This window comes from Mchenga conophoros, linkage group LG20 (assembly GCF_057382185.1).
Source record: "Mchenga conophoros isolate Kocher_MC1m ecotype Shallow Benthic linkage group LG20, M_conophoros_male_GT1.1, whole genome shotgun sequence".
NCBI lineage: Eukaryota > Metazoa > Chordata > Actinopteri > Cichliformes > Cichlidae > Mchenga > Mchenga conophoros.
Genome location: NC_140545.1, coordinates 36,484,953 through 36,505,031, shown reverse-complemented (window position 1 = coordinate 36,505,031; position 20,079 = coordinate 36,484,953). Strand labels below are relative to the sequence as shown.

At 48.1% G+C, this 20,079-nt stretch overlaps 1 protein-coding gene across 2 annotated transcripts in view; it reads left to right on the top strand.

Annotated features, from left to right (window-relative positions):
* LOC146551361 (DNA (cytosine-5)-methyltransferase 3B-like) overlaps positions 1–20,079 on the top strand; it is a 39,177-nt gene continuing 19,098 nt past the window's right edge. For both annotated transcript variants that reach the window (XM_085260120.1, XM_085260119.1), the window contains exons 1-6: positions 1–170; positions 12,600–12,705; positions 18,097–18,247; positions 18,788–18,864; positions 18,952–19,086; positions 19,559–19,702. In XM_085260120.1, the coding sequence (XP_085116246.1) occupies positions 163–170; positions 12,600–12,705; positions 18,097–18,247; positions 18,788–18,864; positions 18,952–19,086; positions 19,559–19,702 (621 nt within the window). In that variant the 5' untranslated portion in view covers positions 1–162. The remainder of the gene's footprint in view (positions 171–12,599; positions 12,706–18,096; positions 18,248–18,787; positions 18,865–18,951; positions 19,087–19,558; positions 19,703–20,079) is intronic.

The following is a 20,079-nucleotide window of genomic DNA, read 5'->3' as shown; positions in this document are numbered from 1 at the left end:
CAGCATGCTTCCACATCGTGAACACCTCCTGCTGCCTGAGGATTAGAGCTCACACTCCAATCTGCGCTCAACTTCAGCGGCTGTGAAAACCTCGTTCGGACTCGGACTCGGCACCAGAGTGTTTCCTCCCAAGTTCCCGCTGTGCAAGAAGCAGACGCGTGCATGGTTATGTAAGTATTTTCCCGGGGAGGGCGCGGGGTGTTCGTCCCTCCAGGACTTACCGAGAGAGTTAGGAACGAGAAAGAATGCGACGTCGCCGGGCAGAGTGCGCCTCGCTGCAGCTCTGAGCTCCACATGTGCGCACAGCTGCGCGCACATGTGGAGCTGAGGGAGCAGAGCGCGATCTGAGGCTCTCCGAGGAGCTTCTCCGTGTCTGCGGCGGAACGTAACTCCGTTAAAACAGTTTTAGTTAGCGCGTAATACACGTGTAATAACAGCCTGGCTGTTCCGGTCAGTGAGTGCACAGCGGAGTGCGCGGGGACGGAAGGTCAGCGGGTTTTTCTTCTCTCGGTGGTTTGTGCGCTGTGAACGCGCGCACGGTGAGTTTACCTTCTGTGCGCCTGACAGTCCTGCTGTCATGGCAAGTATGAACACATGTGCGGCACACAAGTGAAAGTACTGATATGAGCACGCGAGGAGACTTTAAAGAGAAACGGCTGAGGGGAGAAATCTGCGGGGGGGTCACCGGCGGGGGCGCACGGAGCCCTCGTGCTCCAAAAACACACTAGCACGGAGCAAACATGGTGGACGTGTGTTAAAAATGTCCCAAACCAGGGGCGGATCTAGAAAAAGGTGGAAATCAATGCTGCTTCCTGTAATGTGTCATTCATGTGGTTAAAATACAGCAAGTACACACATGTTTCATATAAACACACTCTGTAATGTTCGGATTGGCTTCAGCCCACAAAATCAAACGTTACAGTTACACAAAACGTGAATTTAGATTTGATGCACTGTACGGCAAACACAACAAATAAGCATGTGGCCCAACGTGATCAGCTACAAACACAAGTCTAACTAAAGTCTCACACTGTTAATATTTTATTAGGAACAATCAAACTGTTTCATGCTTAAATTTACACAAAACGTCAGAAATCCGTCAAACCGAATTTTTCACGACGTATTGCGTTCACGCTCTGGGCTCCAGCTGTTTTCATAAACTGTTTGCCTCACTTTATTTGGGGTCAGTCTTTTCAGTTAATTTACAGTTTCTCTCGCACTGACACACTGTGCTGTCAGACAAAGGAAAAGTTACATTGTTACTGTAACAAACATATTTAATCCTTTTTATAACTTGAAATGCAAATAAAACTTGTACATTTTAAAAACTTTTGCAAACAACAAAGTTATCAATCAGGTGTTCTGCATCAAATAAGATGCCACACATATTATTTGCGCCTCTCCAAAAAATAGTTTCTGTCCACTGTAAGAGCGAGGGGCACATCACAGCCTGATACCTGCAGGCCTGACAGCAGCAGGTGTCAGGCCTGCAGTGTCCACAGGTGTGGTGTCCACAGGTGTCCACCTGTTTCACACCTGCACACAGCGTTTACACTGCAGCCTGCCTTTGGTGGCAGCTGTAGAATTTTTGTGGTGGGTTGGGTACGACGTCTGTTCCTGAGATTACCAAGATTAGGAGGTTCCCATGACATCATCCACATCCTAAAGGTGAAAAAGTGTCTGAAACTGAAGGTCGAGAGTGGCCTGAGCTTCAGTCTCACAGGGATTACCCAGCATGCACTGAGCTCATTACTAGAAACCGTGTTTAATATGAAGATCCATCATGGAACAGGAGGAATATGACTGGAAATGAGAAGAAGAAGAAGAGCAGGCCACCTTAGCTCGGCTCCATACAGAACTGCAGCGATTTGTTATATTTTAAGCAGATTTGATAAATGCGATCTCTGTGGTTTGAAATCAGTGTTCTCATAGTTCAAAATGAGTTTCACACTGAGACTGAGGTTCTGGGGAATTCTGACCTGCAGCTTCTTTGTGACTCAGCGTGGTCAGAAAAATGATAAGACAGTGACTCACTCTGCAAAGGGTTTATTCTGGATATCACATCATTTCTTTACAGATCATTCATAAATATGCAGTTAATAATTCCTCAAATATTTCCCCCAAAAACATCCAGCAAATTTAATCTGTTAATAAATGCCAGAAAACGAGAGCTGTTCAGTCTCTCTCACCTTAAACAAATAAACCTTTTACTTCCTTGTGTGAGCTGGAGTCGTACAAGAACCCAGCCAAGCAACATTTGCATAAGCACATCTGGCACATCTGGCAGTGGGACAGAAAACCTGCAGACAGACTTGATGTGTCATCTGAGGCATGGTGACTTTTATTTTCAACAAATGAAGTGTGAGCATAAACCATAGACTGTATACAAAAGATGGACGTGGTTGCCAAGGTGTCACCATCAGTTTGTGAACATTTTAGGCCGTCTGCGTTTTGGAGGCACAGGACGTGGTTAGCTTGGTGATCAGGCGGGAGTGTCACACAGATGCAGGCCACCCAGATTTTTCTGTGGAACTCCAAAGAATTCCATGTTTTTATAGAGCAAATAGAAAATATTCTCTAATCGTTTGAATTTACTTTTCCTTTTAATAACATTTTTTATGATAAAAAACGTGGATTTCTCTGCGTGCGGAAGTCGGCATCGGCAGACACAGAAGCTGCCACGAAATATCCCGAGACCTTCAGGAGAGTCCCGTCGTAAGATGATGCTGAAATGATATTTAAGTGTTTTAGGAAGCCCATCGGAGCGGGCACGCTCCCATTTGTGTAACTATTTTTAAATTCCAGTAGAATTACAAAGACGTAACCTAGCGCAATCATTTTTGGTTTTTTGCTTATGAAACCAGAGGAGTCGTACTTGCATAACATGCGTTCAGCTTGTCCGCGGTCACAGTTTCCTTCCACAAATGGCTTCTTGCAAAAATCGGGTAAAAAGCGCTGGCAAGAACAAAAACATTATAATCCAGAAACATGCGATCAGTTATTCATAGCACTTCCTATGTTGGAATAAACGTCAGCGCGAACTATCGCACGTTACCTGCAAAAACCAAAAGTGACGTCATTTTTCGTGGAAACGTAGTTTTTTCATTACAGGGCCTTAAAAGCTGGTTTCCTGTGTGACTTTGTGCCGCTCTGTGTAGTTCCTGAGACGCTCCGAACTCAAACTGCACTGTTGGAAATCATTTATTTTAATGCTGTTTTTTTGCAAATTGTGCACAATAATATTTATTTTCAATTTTCCTGCTCGTCAGCAATATTAAAATAAAATCCCAGAATTTCACCAACATGGAAAAACTTTGATCAAAATGCTCCAACAGTACAAACACAGTCCAGAGGTTCAGCTCATTGACTCCAGTTAAATGAGGTGAAGGCTAGCGCACAGCTAGCAGCTACAGCTCCCTGTGTCACCCTGCACGTGTCGGTGAGAGAAGCCACGCCCCCAACCATGCAAACTTGAATCCAGGTGAATTATAAAAACATGTGCGCAGGTGTTATAGAGGAGGAAAGAATCCAGCAGTTTGTGTATCAGGTTGTAAACATGTTTATTTCTGCTGTTTTAACATGTGACTCGCCGCAGCCTCTGCTGGACACTCGTGGAACTGCAGGTTTTGGTGCTTCAGCTGCATGAAGCTCAGTGCTAGAAAGATAAACAGTCCTGCAGCTCAAGCGTGAAACATTCACCTCTGACAGCAGAGCAAAGGCGCCGTCACTGTGAAGCTCGCCTCCTCATTTCCTGTCACGTGTCTGCTGCTCCAGCGACGGATGTTCGCCCTGAACCCAGTCTCTAATAATGAGGTCAGTGTGTGTTTATCACCCTCGCCGCTGCGTCCGGCGTCTGCTGATCGCCACAGTCCCGTGTAGCATGGTGTTCTCCACCTGAGGCAGGACTCTGATGTACAGACGATGTCTGCACATTGTCTTTCTCATGAGAGGAGGCGTTCCCTTCAGAAAAGGCCCACAGTAAAAGTCCACTGTGACCTTTACAGGTGTTTATCACATAAATGTGCCCTTGGGGCTGATAATGTAAAGGGTCCATATTTCCACCATTTCTCTCACTCAGTATCAGCAGAAATGTAAAGCCAGGATCATCAGAGCCGGAAAAGGTTGGATTGGTGCTTTCTTATCCAATAAGGAGCGATATCTGGAGATTGAAGCTCTGGAAAGCTCAGTCTTAGAAATCTTGGTTTTGTTGAAGTTTCTCTAAGTGTTCGGTGCATCTAAGCTAAGTTAAAGCACAGGTTTCACTCTGTGGCTGCTGCAGCAAGAAGCACTGAAGCTTTGGCTCGTCCACAGTCGAGCGCCGTGCATGATCGACATGTGCATGCGTGGATAGCAGAGGCTCAGAGCGCTCCGTTTTCAGAGTCTGGGGTTTTGATGTTAAACATCGAGCCGTTTATTTGTAGCTCGATGTTCTGACAGAAGAGCTGCAGTTCTGTGAGGAGTCCTGGTGTACAGTTCAAAGTGGGAGCTCGTGGCAGTTTGTGTTCTTCGTGGCTCTGCTGGAGGAGCCGCATACCTTCGTTCTGTACAATAGGAGCCGAAGCACACAATGTATGAAGTCTAAAGGCTCCATCTGAGCTGGAAGGGGCCATAAAGTACATGACAGATGAGGAATGCTGCCCCCAAAGAGTTAGAGAGAGACCCTGAGGAGCTGACCCCTCCCACACACACACACACACACACACACACACACACACGCACACACACACACACACACACACACACACACACACACACACTCTTTGGGAGTGAACAATCCCCTCTTGCAATGCGCTCCTTAATCTGCAGCCACCAGACACAACTTTGATGTGAAGCCCCCCCCTCTTGTCCCTTTCGCTGGGCCCCTCACGCTGCCCTCCGTCCTTCCTCAGCTCCTCGGATTCTTTCTCACTTCCCTCTGTTTCTGTTTCTCGGAGCTCAAACACACGGCCTGGAAAACGTTAAAGATATGCAGCGAGGGCGAAGCAGGAAGGGAGCTAACGCAGCCGTGGTTACGTGTAGTTTTAGACGGAGAATCGGTCAGCAGGTGCAGAAACGTTACCGCCTCCAGTGTTAACCAGGAGTGGTCTGTTCTCCCACAGACAGCATGAACGATGCCTTACACCTGCTTCAACATCCACCAGGGGGCGAAACCTGGTGGATGAAAGTGGTCCCAGCTCCATCCAGGCAAATATAACCTCTGTCTCTCTTCCACAGCATGTCTTTATCCTGTCTTCCTCCCCCCGCCCCTCCCTGAGCCTGACCCGGAGGTTTCTTCCTATTAAAAGGGGTTTTTTCCTTCCCACTGTCGCCAAAATGCTGCTCATAGGGGGTCATATGACTGTTGGGTTTCTCTGTATGTGTTATTGTAGGATCTACCCTAAAGCGCCTTGAGGCGACTGTTGTTGTGATTTGTATAAATAAAATGTTGAAGCGTGTCTGAGGTTCTCGTCCAGCCTGTTGGCTTCAGCTGCCGGCCTCTGTGGCGATGGCAGCTTTGGGTTTCAGTCATGTGCATTTCTCACGTCGCTGTCGTTTCCCGTGTGATGTAGAAACATAGTAACTCTGAGAAGTTGTGCCGTTTGTTCTGTTTCTCTGTGGGAGTTTCCATCATGTAAAATTTGCATAGCTTTAGTCTTTGTGGTGACAGATTCTCCCCCTGTGCGGTTCTGGTGTCGTGTAGGCAGCAGGAGACAGTGTTATTCTGTACGTCACCGCTGATGACGGCCGTGATGCCGAGCGCCGTCGCCGAGCACGGCTTATAGTGCTGTTACTATAAGCAGTGCTATATACTGTTGTTGGGTCTTTGTGCCACAGCATGAGGTGAAGATGCAGAGAGCCGAGGCCAGAAACGAAAATCGTTAAATGAGAGAACGACACCTATGAGGTGGAGTGTTTCTCCTGCTTCTGATGAGCTTAACTGGACACATCAGCAGCAGAAACTAATCCAGGTCTGACGGCTGGCTGACCCCCCTCACCGCCTTCCACCCGTCAGATTCACTCTTTCCAAACATGTCTGCTCCTCACAGCGAGCGCGACCATTTCACCCTCTCGTCAGACCTCGTTTTCTTCAGGCACCTGTTGGGTTTCACAGTGGGTGAAAGGTTGAAAGCGTGGGGACTCGGAGCAGTGCGCTGTTTAGTGTCTGAACTCTTTCACCTCTCCGGAGGGGGAGTTCCTCACCCAGGACTTCCTGCTGCCTGCCAGCCATATAAGTGTGTGTGTGTTTGTGTGTGTGGGCGTAATTACTCACGTTGTGGGGCCACAAATCTATCCCAACAGTCACATTGTGGTTTCCTCCTTCCTCCTGGGGATAAAGCTGATTCTAGCATAAAACCATTGGATCTGAAGTTTAGAGACAGGCTTTTAGGGCCTGTTTGGATCTTTTGTCTGCAGGTGTGCATGCAGGCGTGAGGCTCGAGCGGCCACAAACTGAGTTAGCTCGTGCTTTCGTTCCAGACCAAACTAACAGGATGTGTCCGTCCACCGAGACGGGAAACTCGAACAGGAAACTAAGAAAGCTTCAGTGCAGCTGACAGGAACGTTGGGCTTTCAGCAGAGCAGCAGGGCTGTAGATCCTACCTGTCACCTCACTTGGTTAACGAGAAAACAAACTAAAAAAACTTAAATGACCCTTGACCCCTGAGCGCAGCCCTGAAAGGCGGGTCCTTGTTTGCATCGACTGATTGTTGATCCACTCTCCAACACTTGAATTCAGAGCTTCCACGATGGCGGCATGCCGGTGGATTTCCTCGCCTACCGCCCCCCTGTTTATTTTCAGCCACTGAATTTTAGCGACAGTCATTGGTGGATCCAGTCTCCTCATGATGGAAAACAGTTGATGTGTTTGAGTGTGCAGGAAGCACCTGGCAGAGTCATGCAGGTGGTTGTTTTATGGTTCAAAGCATGTGAGAGTGCACGATCCCGAATGTGCACACAGCACAGAGGATGCATGTGCGTTTGTGTAGCTCCTACACTCAGTTTGACCCCAGTGTGCACACAGTTTATTGCAACATGAGGAAACTTCACCTCATTTAACGCTCTTTCATTCGCTGTTGTGAAGCGATTACAAGTCTGCTGAGTAGAGATGGGAATTTATACGAATTGAGTGATTTTGATTCCATAATCTGCATGTTGTGGATTAGTGCTGGGCGACATGACCACTAGAGCAGGGCGATATGGCCAAAAATATTTATCACGATATATATTTGAAAATTTGCGATAACGATATAACCGACGATATAATTGATGCGAGACAAAATACAACTCCACAACATTACTAGTGCAAAAAGACAACCTTCCATTTATTTTCACTTAAACAAGAAGCTGGTTTTTATGTACATTAAAGCTTTATAAAAATATAACAGAGCAAATGCAAATTCCTTGCTGAAAGTTTAACCAAAAGGCATTTCCAGTAGAAATGGGCTGACATATCCTGAGCATAACCATGTATAATATCCACTGAAGTTAAAAATAGGTGCTTTGCAACATTAAACTGCAGTGTGCAGTACGTATTTTTCGGACCATAAGGTGCACGGGATTATAAGGCACATTAAGCGAAACAAAGCAGTCAGATAAATCAAACTTTATTAAACTCATTCTTCTTGCTTCCTCCACTTCTGTACCATTGATTCATTAATGTTGAATTCTCTGGCAGCTGCTCTATTCCCATGTTGTTGCAGTATATTAATGACTAACCTCGTATTGTGGATGGATTATCTCAGTTGTTCTCCTGACTGAAGTTTGGTCCGTTTACAGCATCCTGCCATGCAATTGCATTTGTTTCTAACCATGAAGAACCTTCACGTTAACTTTTATAAGTGGAAAAGTGTTAGTGTTCGTCCTCCAGCTTCACTGTTTATGTTATGCTAACATAGCTGTGTCGCTAGCGATCACGTAGCACATCATTATATACCAGCTAGCCCAACTTCAGTAACCCTACAAACGTCACTGCTGTTTAGTTTCCTGTCTTCATTTATGTTGGAAGTGATAGCAGAGCTGTACGTTTGATTTTTTTCAGAAATCTCTCAGTCAGAACATGCTATATCATGCTTAGGTAACTAGCGAAACTAGCGAGCTAACTTCCGCTAGCTTCCTGCTAACTTCTAACTCCGTTAAATGTAATAACTTTAGTTTTCATGGATGCCTGGAAGTTAAACTTTATAGTTACACCTGGTAAAGCAGCAATGCTGATCGTTTTATTAAAGATGAAAGAATTTAGACAGTTTTTAACTCTAAGTGATGCTGCAGTGTTGTTTGACCTGAAGTATACGGAGTTTAGGACCCAGATTACTCCCAGATTTAAGAGCATCTTAGTCCGACAAATACGACAATAACAACGGCCGCTTGCATGTTCTGCAAAAAAATGTGCTTTGTTGTGTATCTGACGGACAAACACCAAACCAGTTCCACATCACGGAAGTTGCACCATTTTTACAAACCAATGCTGGTTCATCTGTTTCACTCAACAATCGGCCATGTGCGTATGAAAACAAAGGCACTGCGCATGCGCGTTTTACTCCCATTCTATCGCGATATTTCATTTTCCTATCGTTGCCTAACATTATACCGGTATTACCGTGAACGGTATAATATGGCCCAGCCCTAATGACCACATATATCTACCGTGTGGACGACAGAAAAGTGTCTATCGTGCCATTTGTCTTCTATCGTTTCTAACCTAATTTTATAAACTATTACATAAAATATATCATCAAATAGCCTGTGGCAAATGTATTAGTGTTGTCTTGTCACTATGCATTCTCTAACTTTATGCAAGAGAAAATAAAGTATTAAAAAAAATGAAGAAACGCCGTCTTGTGGTTTTGCGACATGGTGCTGCTTTACGTGCTTCATGCCCGGACATGCACCAGGCAGAGACGGCTGCACAGGCAGCCCAAGAAGAAGCACTTTTACCAAAACGGGGTACGTCTGTGATTTGGTTACTTGTTGGGTTCAACAGCACCAACACGGAGCAGAAGACGCCCATTTGTAAGCTATGCTATAAAACTATTCCCGCGCCCGATGGCAACACAACAAATCTCTTGTATCACCTACAGAAGGCCCACGAAGAAGAATCCAGAGAATCCGAGCTAAACCAAGCTGTGGAACGACGGGAGCAAGTTGGGAAAGAAAAACTATACCAGCTGAAGATGCAGCAGCCTTTCACACGAGGCCCGTATGAGAAAACGTCCCAGCGCCATAAACAAATCACAGGCGCCGTCTCGCATTGCATTTGTAAAGGCATGGCCCTGTTTATGTAGTTGAGAAGGACGGCTTTCGTGACCTCGTCAAAGTCCTTGATCCGAGGTACGTTATGCCCGGTCGTAAGCACTTCAGTAAAGTCGAGTTGCCTCGCTTATACGAAGCATGGCGGCCAAAGTAGAGCAGGATGTTTGCAGTGTCGTGCATTAAGCCTTGGCTGCTGACCTGTGGACGAGCAGAGATACGCAGCCCTGCATGAGCGTAACCATCCGCTTCATTAACGAAGACGCCGCGCTCGCTGTTGACAGACTGCGGACTTCCCACATGACCACACTGGAGTCATGTTAGCCCAAGGTATGAGTCTGCCGTCGCTACGTATTTACCGTGCATAAAGTACATTATGTGCGTATATACGTGCACGTAGTACTAGTATACATACACACATTAGTTTTACTAGCATATATGATATGCATGTTAGTAAAACAAATATTTTGGGCAGAAAACCTTGAAACTGTTGTGCACTTTAAAAAGTTCATTTTAAATGTATGATTTTGAAAATAAAGAAGGCCACAGCTGTTTTCCTTTGATGCGTTTATATTGCTGCACTAAAATGCACGTTTCTCATTTGTGACAGTTCCTTTAAACCTTCAAAATAAAGTTGGAGAAAAGTGAGCAATGACATCTGTCACACTTTTCAGAGAATAAGTGGAAACATTGCGGTATATCGTGATATATATCGTTATCGTGATATAAAATAATTCATATCGTGATAAATATTTTTCCATATCGCCCAGCACTACTGTGGATCAAATGTTTGTGTGTGCTGGAGGTGTTTCCCCTTGGCGTTGGGGCGTTTTCTTCAAAGTGATGCGGTACATTACTTAATTACACTCAGGAGAAATCAGTTTGTTGCACTACTCGCCGGAAGTTAAACGACCTGAAACACATAATCACCATTTAACAGGTGACACACAGCGACACGTGCTAATGACGGCATCTTAGTATGTAGGTATGAACACAAATTCGACGGCACAACGAGACATTAAAGCAGTCGCCATGATGATTCTACTTTAAAAACACGGACAGGTACAAACACAGCCCGACTCTCACAGCTGGGGTCAGCTTTCACGCTACATTCGTGGCTAGCTTAGCGTTAGCATGCTGTCTGGCTAGCTTAGCCTTTAGGATGTATTCTGTGCAGAGCTGAAGCATAATGCATTTGTTTGTGTCCTGGATGCAGTTTCCGCTTTACCATTGCGCGCCCATCCTTTTGTGCAGCAAAGTCCAGTGTCACCTAAAGAAGGATTATTTTGAGTTGTGAATCATGCAAAGCTGCTGTAGTCCAAAAAGAGACGAGCTGGAACTGAGCAGAAAGAGAAGATCACCTTAATCATCCTGCGACCGTTCAGTACCCAGAGACTGACCTTTAACCTCGCTGAAATCCTAACCTACACACACGTCTGTGGTGTAAACACACACACACACACACACACACACACACACACACACACACACACACACACACACTGATAGGTTTGTGTGTTTGCTTTTTTCAGGCTTTTTTGGGTCAGATCAGTCCCACAGAGCAGCGAGGTGTGAACTCTTGGAGAACAGGCAGTGCTTTTATTTGCAGTGATAAATTAGTCCAATAGTCAATGCAAATATGCAATCAATCAATTTATTTATAAGCACATTTAAAAACAACACAGATTGATTAAAGTGCTGCATGCAGTAAAAAGTAGAACAAACACACAGAGAATGAAACTCAGTCACAATTCAAAGCTAAAGAGTAAAAATGTGTTTCCGACGTGTTTCAAAAATGTCGAGTGTTGGAGAGACGATGACCAGGCTGTTCCAAGTTTGTGCGCAGCAATCACAAAGGCCCGCTCTCCTCTGCGTTTGTCCTGTGGTGCTACGACGTGCTGCGATGTTCCCAGCAATGACCCGCGCTCGTGAAATCCTACAGCAGGCAAGCAGTCAGTCTGTCCGCTCTCACGTCACAACTATCGGGCTTGGCGAAATATTCTAGCGCTGACCGTCACCTGACTCCGCTGTTAAACAGCTCTGATGATTGCAAACAGCTGGAAACAGCTTCAGATGCCCTTCAGCACCTGACTTCCGGAGCAACTTCCATAAACAACCCCAGAAATGGAGAGGGAGAAAAAACCCGCAGGCAGGTCGGGGAGCGTCCGATCGTGTCACGTCTTTACTTTGGCTTCTATTATTTTCTGTTTCATCCATTTCTTCCTTCTTTCCTTCCTTCTGTCTTTCCTTTGCTCCCTCATCCAGCTTCCGTGTGCTGTTCGGTCGTTCGTTTCCTTCGATGCTTTGATCCGTTCTCACTGTGACTTTATTTGCTCTTCTTTCCTCCTGATTGTTCTCACAGATTCGTGTTTGTGCTCTGCCTCTGTCGTCATGCTCAGCCGCAGTAATGCCCCATCGACGCACTTCTCCTTCTTCTTCACGCCGTTTGCGTCGAACGCACTCTGAAGCGCGGCCGTGAACATTTCGAGCTCCGCTTCCGAACAAACTCTGAGTGAAACTGACGATCATCATCAGCTGTGTCATTAAAGCAGCACTTCAGCGTTAGGAAGGAAGTCTGGAGTATCCGAGGAATTTCATCCGAGGCCACAGCGGCGATTGTTGATTGTTCAGCTGCGCATCCTCTCTGCAGAGGCCCAGGATGTGGAATGGGCGTGTAGGTCGCAGCTTTATGTTAAACATCCTTTCTTATTGTCTGTCTTTAACCTAAAGCAGTGATTAGGTCGTCCTGTCGAGTCTGTCGGCTGCCTCTCCAGAGAGGCCGAGGCACTCCGCCTGCACCGTCAGGCAGCCGCTAGTTTTCGTGTCTCTCTCAGCCTATCAGAACCTGGACGTATCTCCACCTGACGGAGAGTTTGAGATCCTCTCCGAACGACGACGAGGTAACCGGTGACCGGTTCGGCCTGGAGGGAAGACTTGAGCTTGTTGTATTTCAGAATGGAATTTCAAAATAAGAGTGAGGAGATCGTTTAATTAACTCGATCGCTGGAGGTGTGATCTCTCTCTGATGGATTAAAACTAAAGATAGACCCACACCTGTCCAGCCCAGCACTACCTGTGACAGGGGGAGGGGCTAAAATAGCTCGCCTCAGAGGCGGTTTAACTGGTTGAAGCTGAAAACCATGTGTTTCACACAAACGCTTTTTTCTATCTAACATTCACACGTAGTAGCGCAGACTGGGGATCAAACCTCCAACCTCACGATCAGTAGGTGACTTGCTCCACCCCTAACTCCTCTGGTAAAGTCTCAGTGAACTCCAGCTGTAAGTCCAGCTGCCCGAGGACCCGAGGAAGAAGAGCGTTATTCCGAGCAGACGTGACGCTGACGGAAACTGTCTCACGTTTTTGTCCTGCAGGTTTGAGAAGGAGTCAGCACAGACACGGGAATCCAGCGCCACCGCCATGCCTTCCAACAAATACTCTGCTGCTATCATGGAGAAGAGCAACAACATGACGGCCACAGTGAGTCTCACACACACACACACACACACACACACACACACACACACACACACACAGTCATGGCCACTCCCCCAGCTGCTGCCTGAGCCAGCTGTGGGTTTAAAGGAGAGTGTGTATCGCTGCCAAGGCAGATGCCCGGGCAGGACCGCCAGCATGTTACATGAGTCCAATTGAGAATGCACGTCAGCAGAGAGGCTGCATGCAGTGCCACACACACACACACACACACACACACACACACACACACACACACACACACACACACACACAGCTGAGGCGGAAACCAGAAATGTTTGGGAGACGGAAGGACAGAGGGAGGAAGGAGTTGAAGCGAGGAGGAAAGGATGGAGGGAGCACAGTGGCCTCTTTATAAGCTCAGCAAATGGATTCACTTCACACACACAGACACACACACACACACACACACGCACACACACTTGGCTCCTCCTGTCGTCCGTTACTTCCTGTCTTTCACTCATATATCACTCCATCACTGATCCGCCACCATCTGCTTCTCTTCTTTCTCCACTTTCACCTCCTCCACCCGTTCGTCTCCTCTCGTCTCCGAGTGTTTGTGCAGCTTTTCTTTTCTGCTCTTTGGGATTCAGGGAAAGTCGGGCAGCTTTGATCCGTAACACTTCCTGCTCAGGGAATAATTTCAGGGTTTCTTTACCGCGTTTTGTTTTGGGACTTCGGCGGTGGTGTGAGTCAGCATCTTTTGATTTGTTGCATCGTCACTGGCTGTCAGCTTCAGCACCGTCCTGTGTGCGTAGGGGAGAAAGGCTTTTGGGTTAGGATGCACTCCTTCGCTCACCCTGCACAGGAGGAGGTAGGAGGAGCGGGTCATGACGCCGGCAGTGTAGACGTGTTGAACACAAACGCACACACGTCCGAGCTAATCCTAAGCAGGAAATACGAGGCCTCGGTTTTTGCCGTACTTGTGGCATGGGGCGGGTCTTCGCTGCTTTCCAGCCCCCCTGGTGAAAACGCTCCACCCGGTGTTTCTAATCATTCTGGCCGTCACTAAGACGATTTGACAGCATCATCGGAGCGCCGCGGGGCAGTCTGCTTCATGCCAAGGAATGTGCGTGATGTAGCCTGTGAGGCGTCGCGGGGTCACACCAGCCAGAGCGGCTCTCAGTAAACACAAGCTCGATCTTTCAAAGAAGCGTCGGTGACCACAGCAGCGGGCCATAAAAGGAAGTGAAGCGTTGCTTTGTACTTCCTGTTGAGGCACAGGGCTGACGGATATCCAGGGAAGCAGGTTTGGGAGGACGGTGAGGATGATGATGGCGTGTGCGCTGACCTGGCCGACGCCGAGCCGTGTTTTGGTTCTGGTGTGAAACTAAACGAGGCAGAATGAGCGATTTAACGAAGAGCGTCAGTCACCTGGAGTTCAGTAGCTGAGAGCGGAGAGGAAGGCTCTGTGGTCCTTTGACCTGGATCATGCTGTTGGTGACAGTGTCTGACTTCACCTGGGCCTCATGTTGAGGAGGGGCTCAGCGTAGAGCCGCTGCTCATCCATATCGAAAGGAACCAGTTGAGGTGGTTCGGGGATCTCCTGGGTGAGGTGTTCCAGGCATGTCCCACCGGGAGGAGGCCCCGGGGCAGACCCAGGACCCGCTGGAGAGATTATATCTCTCGGCTGGCCTGGGAACGCCTTGGTATTCCCCTGGACAAGCTGGGGGAGGTGGCTGGGGAGAGGGAGGTCTGGGCTTCTCTGCTGAGGCTGCTGCCCCCGCGACCCGACAAGCAGAAGTAATGAAGGAGAGAGATGCTCAGTCCTGCAGGGTCCCTGAGGAAGCACTTTTCTTATATTGGTGCCAGCAGCAGAAGCTTCGTTTGCTCCAGCTGCTGGGTCAGAGTGTGTATAACCACATAAGCGTGCAGCCAGATGTTTTTACAACGAGTCTCTAGGTCAGACTGTGACACCATAGCGTCATCATTTATGTTTTAATATGTTTGTCAGCGATGCGGAGCGCGGTGTGAGAGCCGGGGCCACGTAACATCCAGCTGTGCTGCAGGAACTCCCTCCAGCTGTGCTGTTTCATCCAGCTGTTAGGTTAAGCAGTTTCCACGGTGGGCTGGAGCAGGGACTCCCCGGTCTTGTTTTCACATACAGAGCTCCTGTGGAGTCTTCATGCAGCTGAAACATCTGCAGAGGCTCATGAAACAGCTGCTCCTCCCTCGTCTGCTCCACTCGGACTTCATAGCAGCTGCAGGTGGATGGATGACTCCACGTCAGCTCACACACACTGCTTCAGCTCTCACTTCCAGAAATCTGCGGGTGAAGGTTTAAAGATGGACTAAATTAAATCCAGCTGGTCTCTACGTCAACGCTCGTGTAGCTTCTGTTCATGGACGATCCCCCGACCGCTGCCCTGACGCCTGGTAGGTCGTATATGCCGCCCACGCGTTCGGTGCCTCCTGCTCGCTCCAGGCCCGAGTCCTTCTGAAAAGTTCTGTTTGGTGTGCGAGTGGTAGCTGCCATCAGCAGCAGTCCTGCATGAGGTGGAGACCACCTACTTCAGGGTGGAGTAGCTGAACTTTATCATGCTGTAATCAAAATCTCCGAAATGTCAGCGTCGTTGTTTTCTTGTGTCTGCGAGCCTGGCTGCAGCTCGACGGCTCATAATCAGAAGGAGCTTCGACTAACGAGCCCGAGTGTACATATTTATTATAAACAACACAAAACAACTCATTTGGTCCCAAAAGGAAGTGGGACAAGGTTCAGTTCAGCTGAATTTAAGTCTAATTAGAAAAGTAACAAAAAACATCCAGAATGGACAAAAATACAAAAATCACTCGACTCTGGAAGTGATATTTAATATTTAATAAATAAAACCAGTCAGTAAACTTACCGGCACAGCGTTTTCATTCATTGTAACAAAGCAAACAAAGAAACCGACTCAGCGTTTAGTGGGTGGAGTCAGGGCACAAGGTGGAATAAATGGGCACCGCACAGACAGCAGCAGCGATGGAGCAGATTGACCCGCAACTTATACAAAGTTCATTCCCGCCACAATGAATGGATTTCCGGACGTGAGGTCGGATATGTCGTGATTTTTAACGTGGCGTCTGTGAGACCAGCTCTTGGGGAATAAATGCATCCACAAACCAACAGAGGAGGCGGCGCCGTGACCTCGGTGAGCGAATGTCTCAGCAGCTGAAACGATTCAGCGTGTTTCACTTTTCCTGCCTCGTTTAGCCGTCTCAGCAGTTTCTGCTCCAAACCGCACTGAGCGCACACTTTCTCACGAGTTCACAGAGTTCATTTGTTATAGTGGAAACTTGCACACACACACTGTTTTACGAGCATTAACAATCACAAACAGATGCAGATATGCACTGTGGTCATTTGGCTTAAAAACTCTGCACAGTCTGAATTTTCCATCTGTTTCACAGCTGCTCCTTCCCTCCTCTTCCTCCCCTTCGCTGCTTGTTTTCTTCCTCTGACTCTCTAAAGTGTCGTGATGATCTTTCTGCTGCTGCTCCGCTGCAGGCTGCACTCTGATGTTGGTCGTAAACACTGGCAGCTTCAGCCTGCATTCGCTTAAATCCAGACTAACAGCAGCACCTTGTCACTAAATCACTATTAGAACAAGTACCAAAGTTCTTCACACATAAAATGTTTGGCTCCACCTAGCTGCGGTGCAGCCTCGCAGACAGCTAGCAGCTACTGCGGCGGCTCTATCATGGGATAGACACACGCACACACACACACACACACACGCACACACACACACGCACACACACACACACGCACACACACTCACACACACGCACACACACACACGCACACACACACACGCACACACACGCACACACACACACACTCACACACACGCACACACACACACGCACACACACACACGCACACACACACACACTCACACACACGCACACACACACACGCACACACACACACACACACACACACTCACACACACGCACACACACACACGCACACACACACACGCACACACACACACACGCACACACACACACACTCACACACACGCACACACACACACGCACACACACACACACACACACACACACACACACACACACATGCACACACACACACACACAGACACCCGAAAACGAGTAAAAACACAGAAGAAGAAAAGACCTTCGGAGACCTACTGTTCAGCGCCTTTAAACCTGCCGTGACCTGCCCTCTGTTCTTCCTGGGCAGTTTGAAACCCACTAATGGGAACTCTTGACCTTTTGACCTCGGGTTTTCTGATTGGTGGACTAAACATCTCAGATATGTAGAATATGTTAGGAAGAAGGAGAAGCGGAGGACATGATTTAGTTTGTCTATAAATGTATCTGCAGCTGTAAACGATGGTCCTGATGTCACAGTCGGGTCGGACTGGAGCAGCCAGGGATCAAACCACCAACGGTACAGCGTCGCTATGACTACGCCCGCTGTAACCGCCGCAGTTGTGTGGTGTCTCTTTAAGACAAGCTAACTTAAAGTTTCACTTAAAGTTACAGGTTGTGTGAATGCTGCTCACTTCACGTATGATGAGACAGCAGCCGTTCAACGCGGCGCTCATCCACCTGTCAGTGAGGTGGTTCTCACCGCCCCAGGTGGAGGCGCAGATGTGTCAGTGTTGCTCGTGAACAGCTGTGCCTGAAACACAGCTGTGGCCTGAAGCTAAACACGGTGGGTGGATTCTCCCAGATCAAAGAGTAAAACTGCGTAAAAGGCAGTGAGGCTTTGGACTGTAGTTACACAACATCCTCGTGCCTGATGGCTTTTTGTTTGAAGTGCTTCTATTTAGCTAGCAACAAAGAAAACTGCTGACATGTCAGTGTTTGGACTTGTAACCAGGCTGTGTTTAACGCTGCAGACCTGCCTGCAAGACCCACAAGACCACAGAGTCTCAGCTGACACACACAGAGCGCAGCAGTACGACACGGACAGTAAGCTAACGTATTGGATGCTGGAGATGACGGATGACCCACTTGGAACGGCACCAAACGTCTGCGGCAGTCAGGAGATTAGAAGCCTGAACAAGTCCTGACTGCACCGCGTCGGCTGCCCGCTCTCAGCTCAGTGTCAGGCGCGCTAATCGTTTGTCACGTGACGCTTTAATGGCAGCCGTCACAGCGGTGAGGCCAGAGGCTCCGGTGAGTGTTTGCCTGAGTATGACCTGAGGCTTCGGGAATGTGGAGCGTTGGTGTCGGCACGTCAAGGCCATTCCCACTGTAATTACATAAAAGAAACAGAGAAATGATTGTAAAGTTCCTGTTTTTTCACTTTCCGCTATAGAAATTTCAGTTGTTTGTTTGGGTTTGTTTTACAACAGGTCCACAGTAAAAAAAAAAAAGGCTTTATCTCAGATAACAGTGTTTGTGATTCTGTTCTGTCTCCAGGCAGCGGTGAACGGGGACACGCCTCCAGCTGAGGGCCTGTCCGAGAATGACAGCGGAGTGGAACTGACCAATGAGAACAGCCCCCTGACTGCGGCCGAGCCGCCTTCACCCTTCAGCCCCAAACAGAACGGAGACGCTGCCTCGCCTCAGGGTAACTCACGCCACTCGTCTTTACGCCGTCACTTATTTCATGTGAGACCTTTATTTTGAAGGTCCGCTGGCTTCCTGTGTGTTTGCGGACAGAAACTTCACATTAAAAGGGAAAATGTGTGAATGATTACAGCTGCCAGTGAGGTCACGCGTTTCTCAGACTTACACTTCATGTTTCTGCTGCGGCGATGATGATGATGATGATGATGATGATGATGATGAGCTGCATTTCTTCAGATTAAGTTTCTGCTTCAGTTCTTTAAAAGTCACGAGAACCTGGAGCCTGACGGAGCGATGCAGCGTGTCTGCGTCTTCACTTATTAAACATTTAGTGCATTTTTAATCACTTAACTGAGATGTTTATGTTCTGCTGTGTGAGGTTTTGTGTTTGTTCTTGAAGCTGTTGAACTGCCCAAATCGTCACGTTTAAGCTCTTTGACTTTGGCAGCCGTCTGCCCAGCGACGCCGTCCCGCGAAAATATTCAGTTTCTCTCGGACCATCTGTCTCACCTTCTGTCCATCTGTTGTCTTCCCGCCACAGATGGTAACCAGTGCTCGAGGGGAAGCAGGAAGAGGAGCAGGAAGAGACGCGAGGACGAGGAAAGCACCTGGGACTCGGTACGACTCTCGCGTAGGAGCTTTTCACCGCCCTGTGATTTAGGCGAGAGCAGAGGGGACACTGGTCTGGTGTTTGTCTCTTTGCAGGACAAGTCTTCAGGAGCGTCTCAGGGCTTGAGACAGACGCCTCGACCCAGAACCATCTTCCAGGCCGGCCGGACGCCGCACGCACACGGCAAGCCTCGCAGACAGAGCCGCAAACAGGAGCACGGCACGTCTCGGGTAAACTCTCGGGAATGTGCAGCCGTTAAAAACATAAAACATGTTGTCCACGCGGCGAGCTTAGATGCAGCTGATCTTCTTCTAGAATACAGAAAAAGATATTTGGATTTATGAAAGTCTGCAAAACGTTAACGGCTCGACTGACTCAGCGACCAGCAGGGGGCAGCAGGGAGGGGACAATGCAACAAGCTGCACAGATACACATCCATCCACCTCAGGGTGGGGTAGCGGTGGTGCTGTCAGTTTGCAGCCTGCAGAATCGCTTCTCCTCCTTCATCCTCTCTTCTTTCATAAAAGAGTTTAACAAAGATGCTTTTTATTCATTTTACTTTGTGTTTGAATATTTGGTCAAAGCGGGATGATGCTGCCGACTCATCACAGCTCCAGGATGATTGTTGCTGTCGAGTCTGTGCTCCTCACAGGTCTTCCTCCCACTTCTTCCTCTGTCAACCTTCCCTCTCCCTGCCCTCAGTGTCCCGGGAATCCTCGGGCACCTGCGGTCGGGTCCGGCGGGGTCCCGGAGACCCCTCGACTGGAGCTCATGGAACAAGACTCCAAAGACTCGGCCCAGAGCACCAGCACCTTGTCCAGCTCCGAAACCAAGCAGGAGTACAGCGTAAGTCCACATGAGTGCAAATCTTCCCGTTTGTGATGATGTGATCAGTGCGGTTCTCATCCTCTGTCTTCAACAAGATTTAGCTCCTCCCCTTTTAAGGCCACTTTCAAACACAGGGCGACCTGTGCTGGCTTTCTATTTTCTCATTGTTCAGTTTTTTTCTGCTGTTGGTACTGTACGATGTCACAGAGAGGCAGTACGGCTGCTGTTTAGACTTTTACAGAAGGGCAGCCAATCAGGTGGAACCGGTGGAGTCCAGGAATAATAAACGAAGCTGGAAATGACCCGAGGAGTCCACGTGGAAACTCGTGATGGAAGCTCTGAGCTCAGAGGAGCCACTCCGTCAGAGGGGCGTAGCATCCACGCAGCCCGCTGGG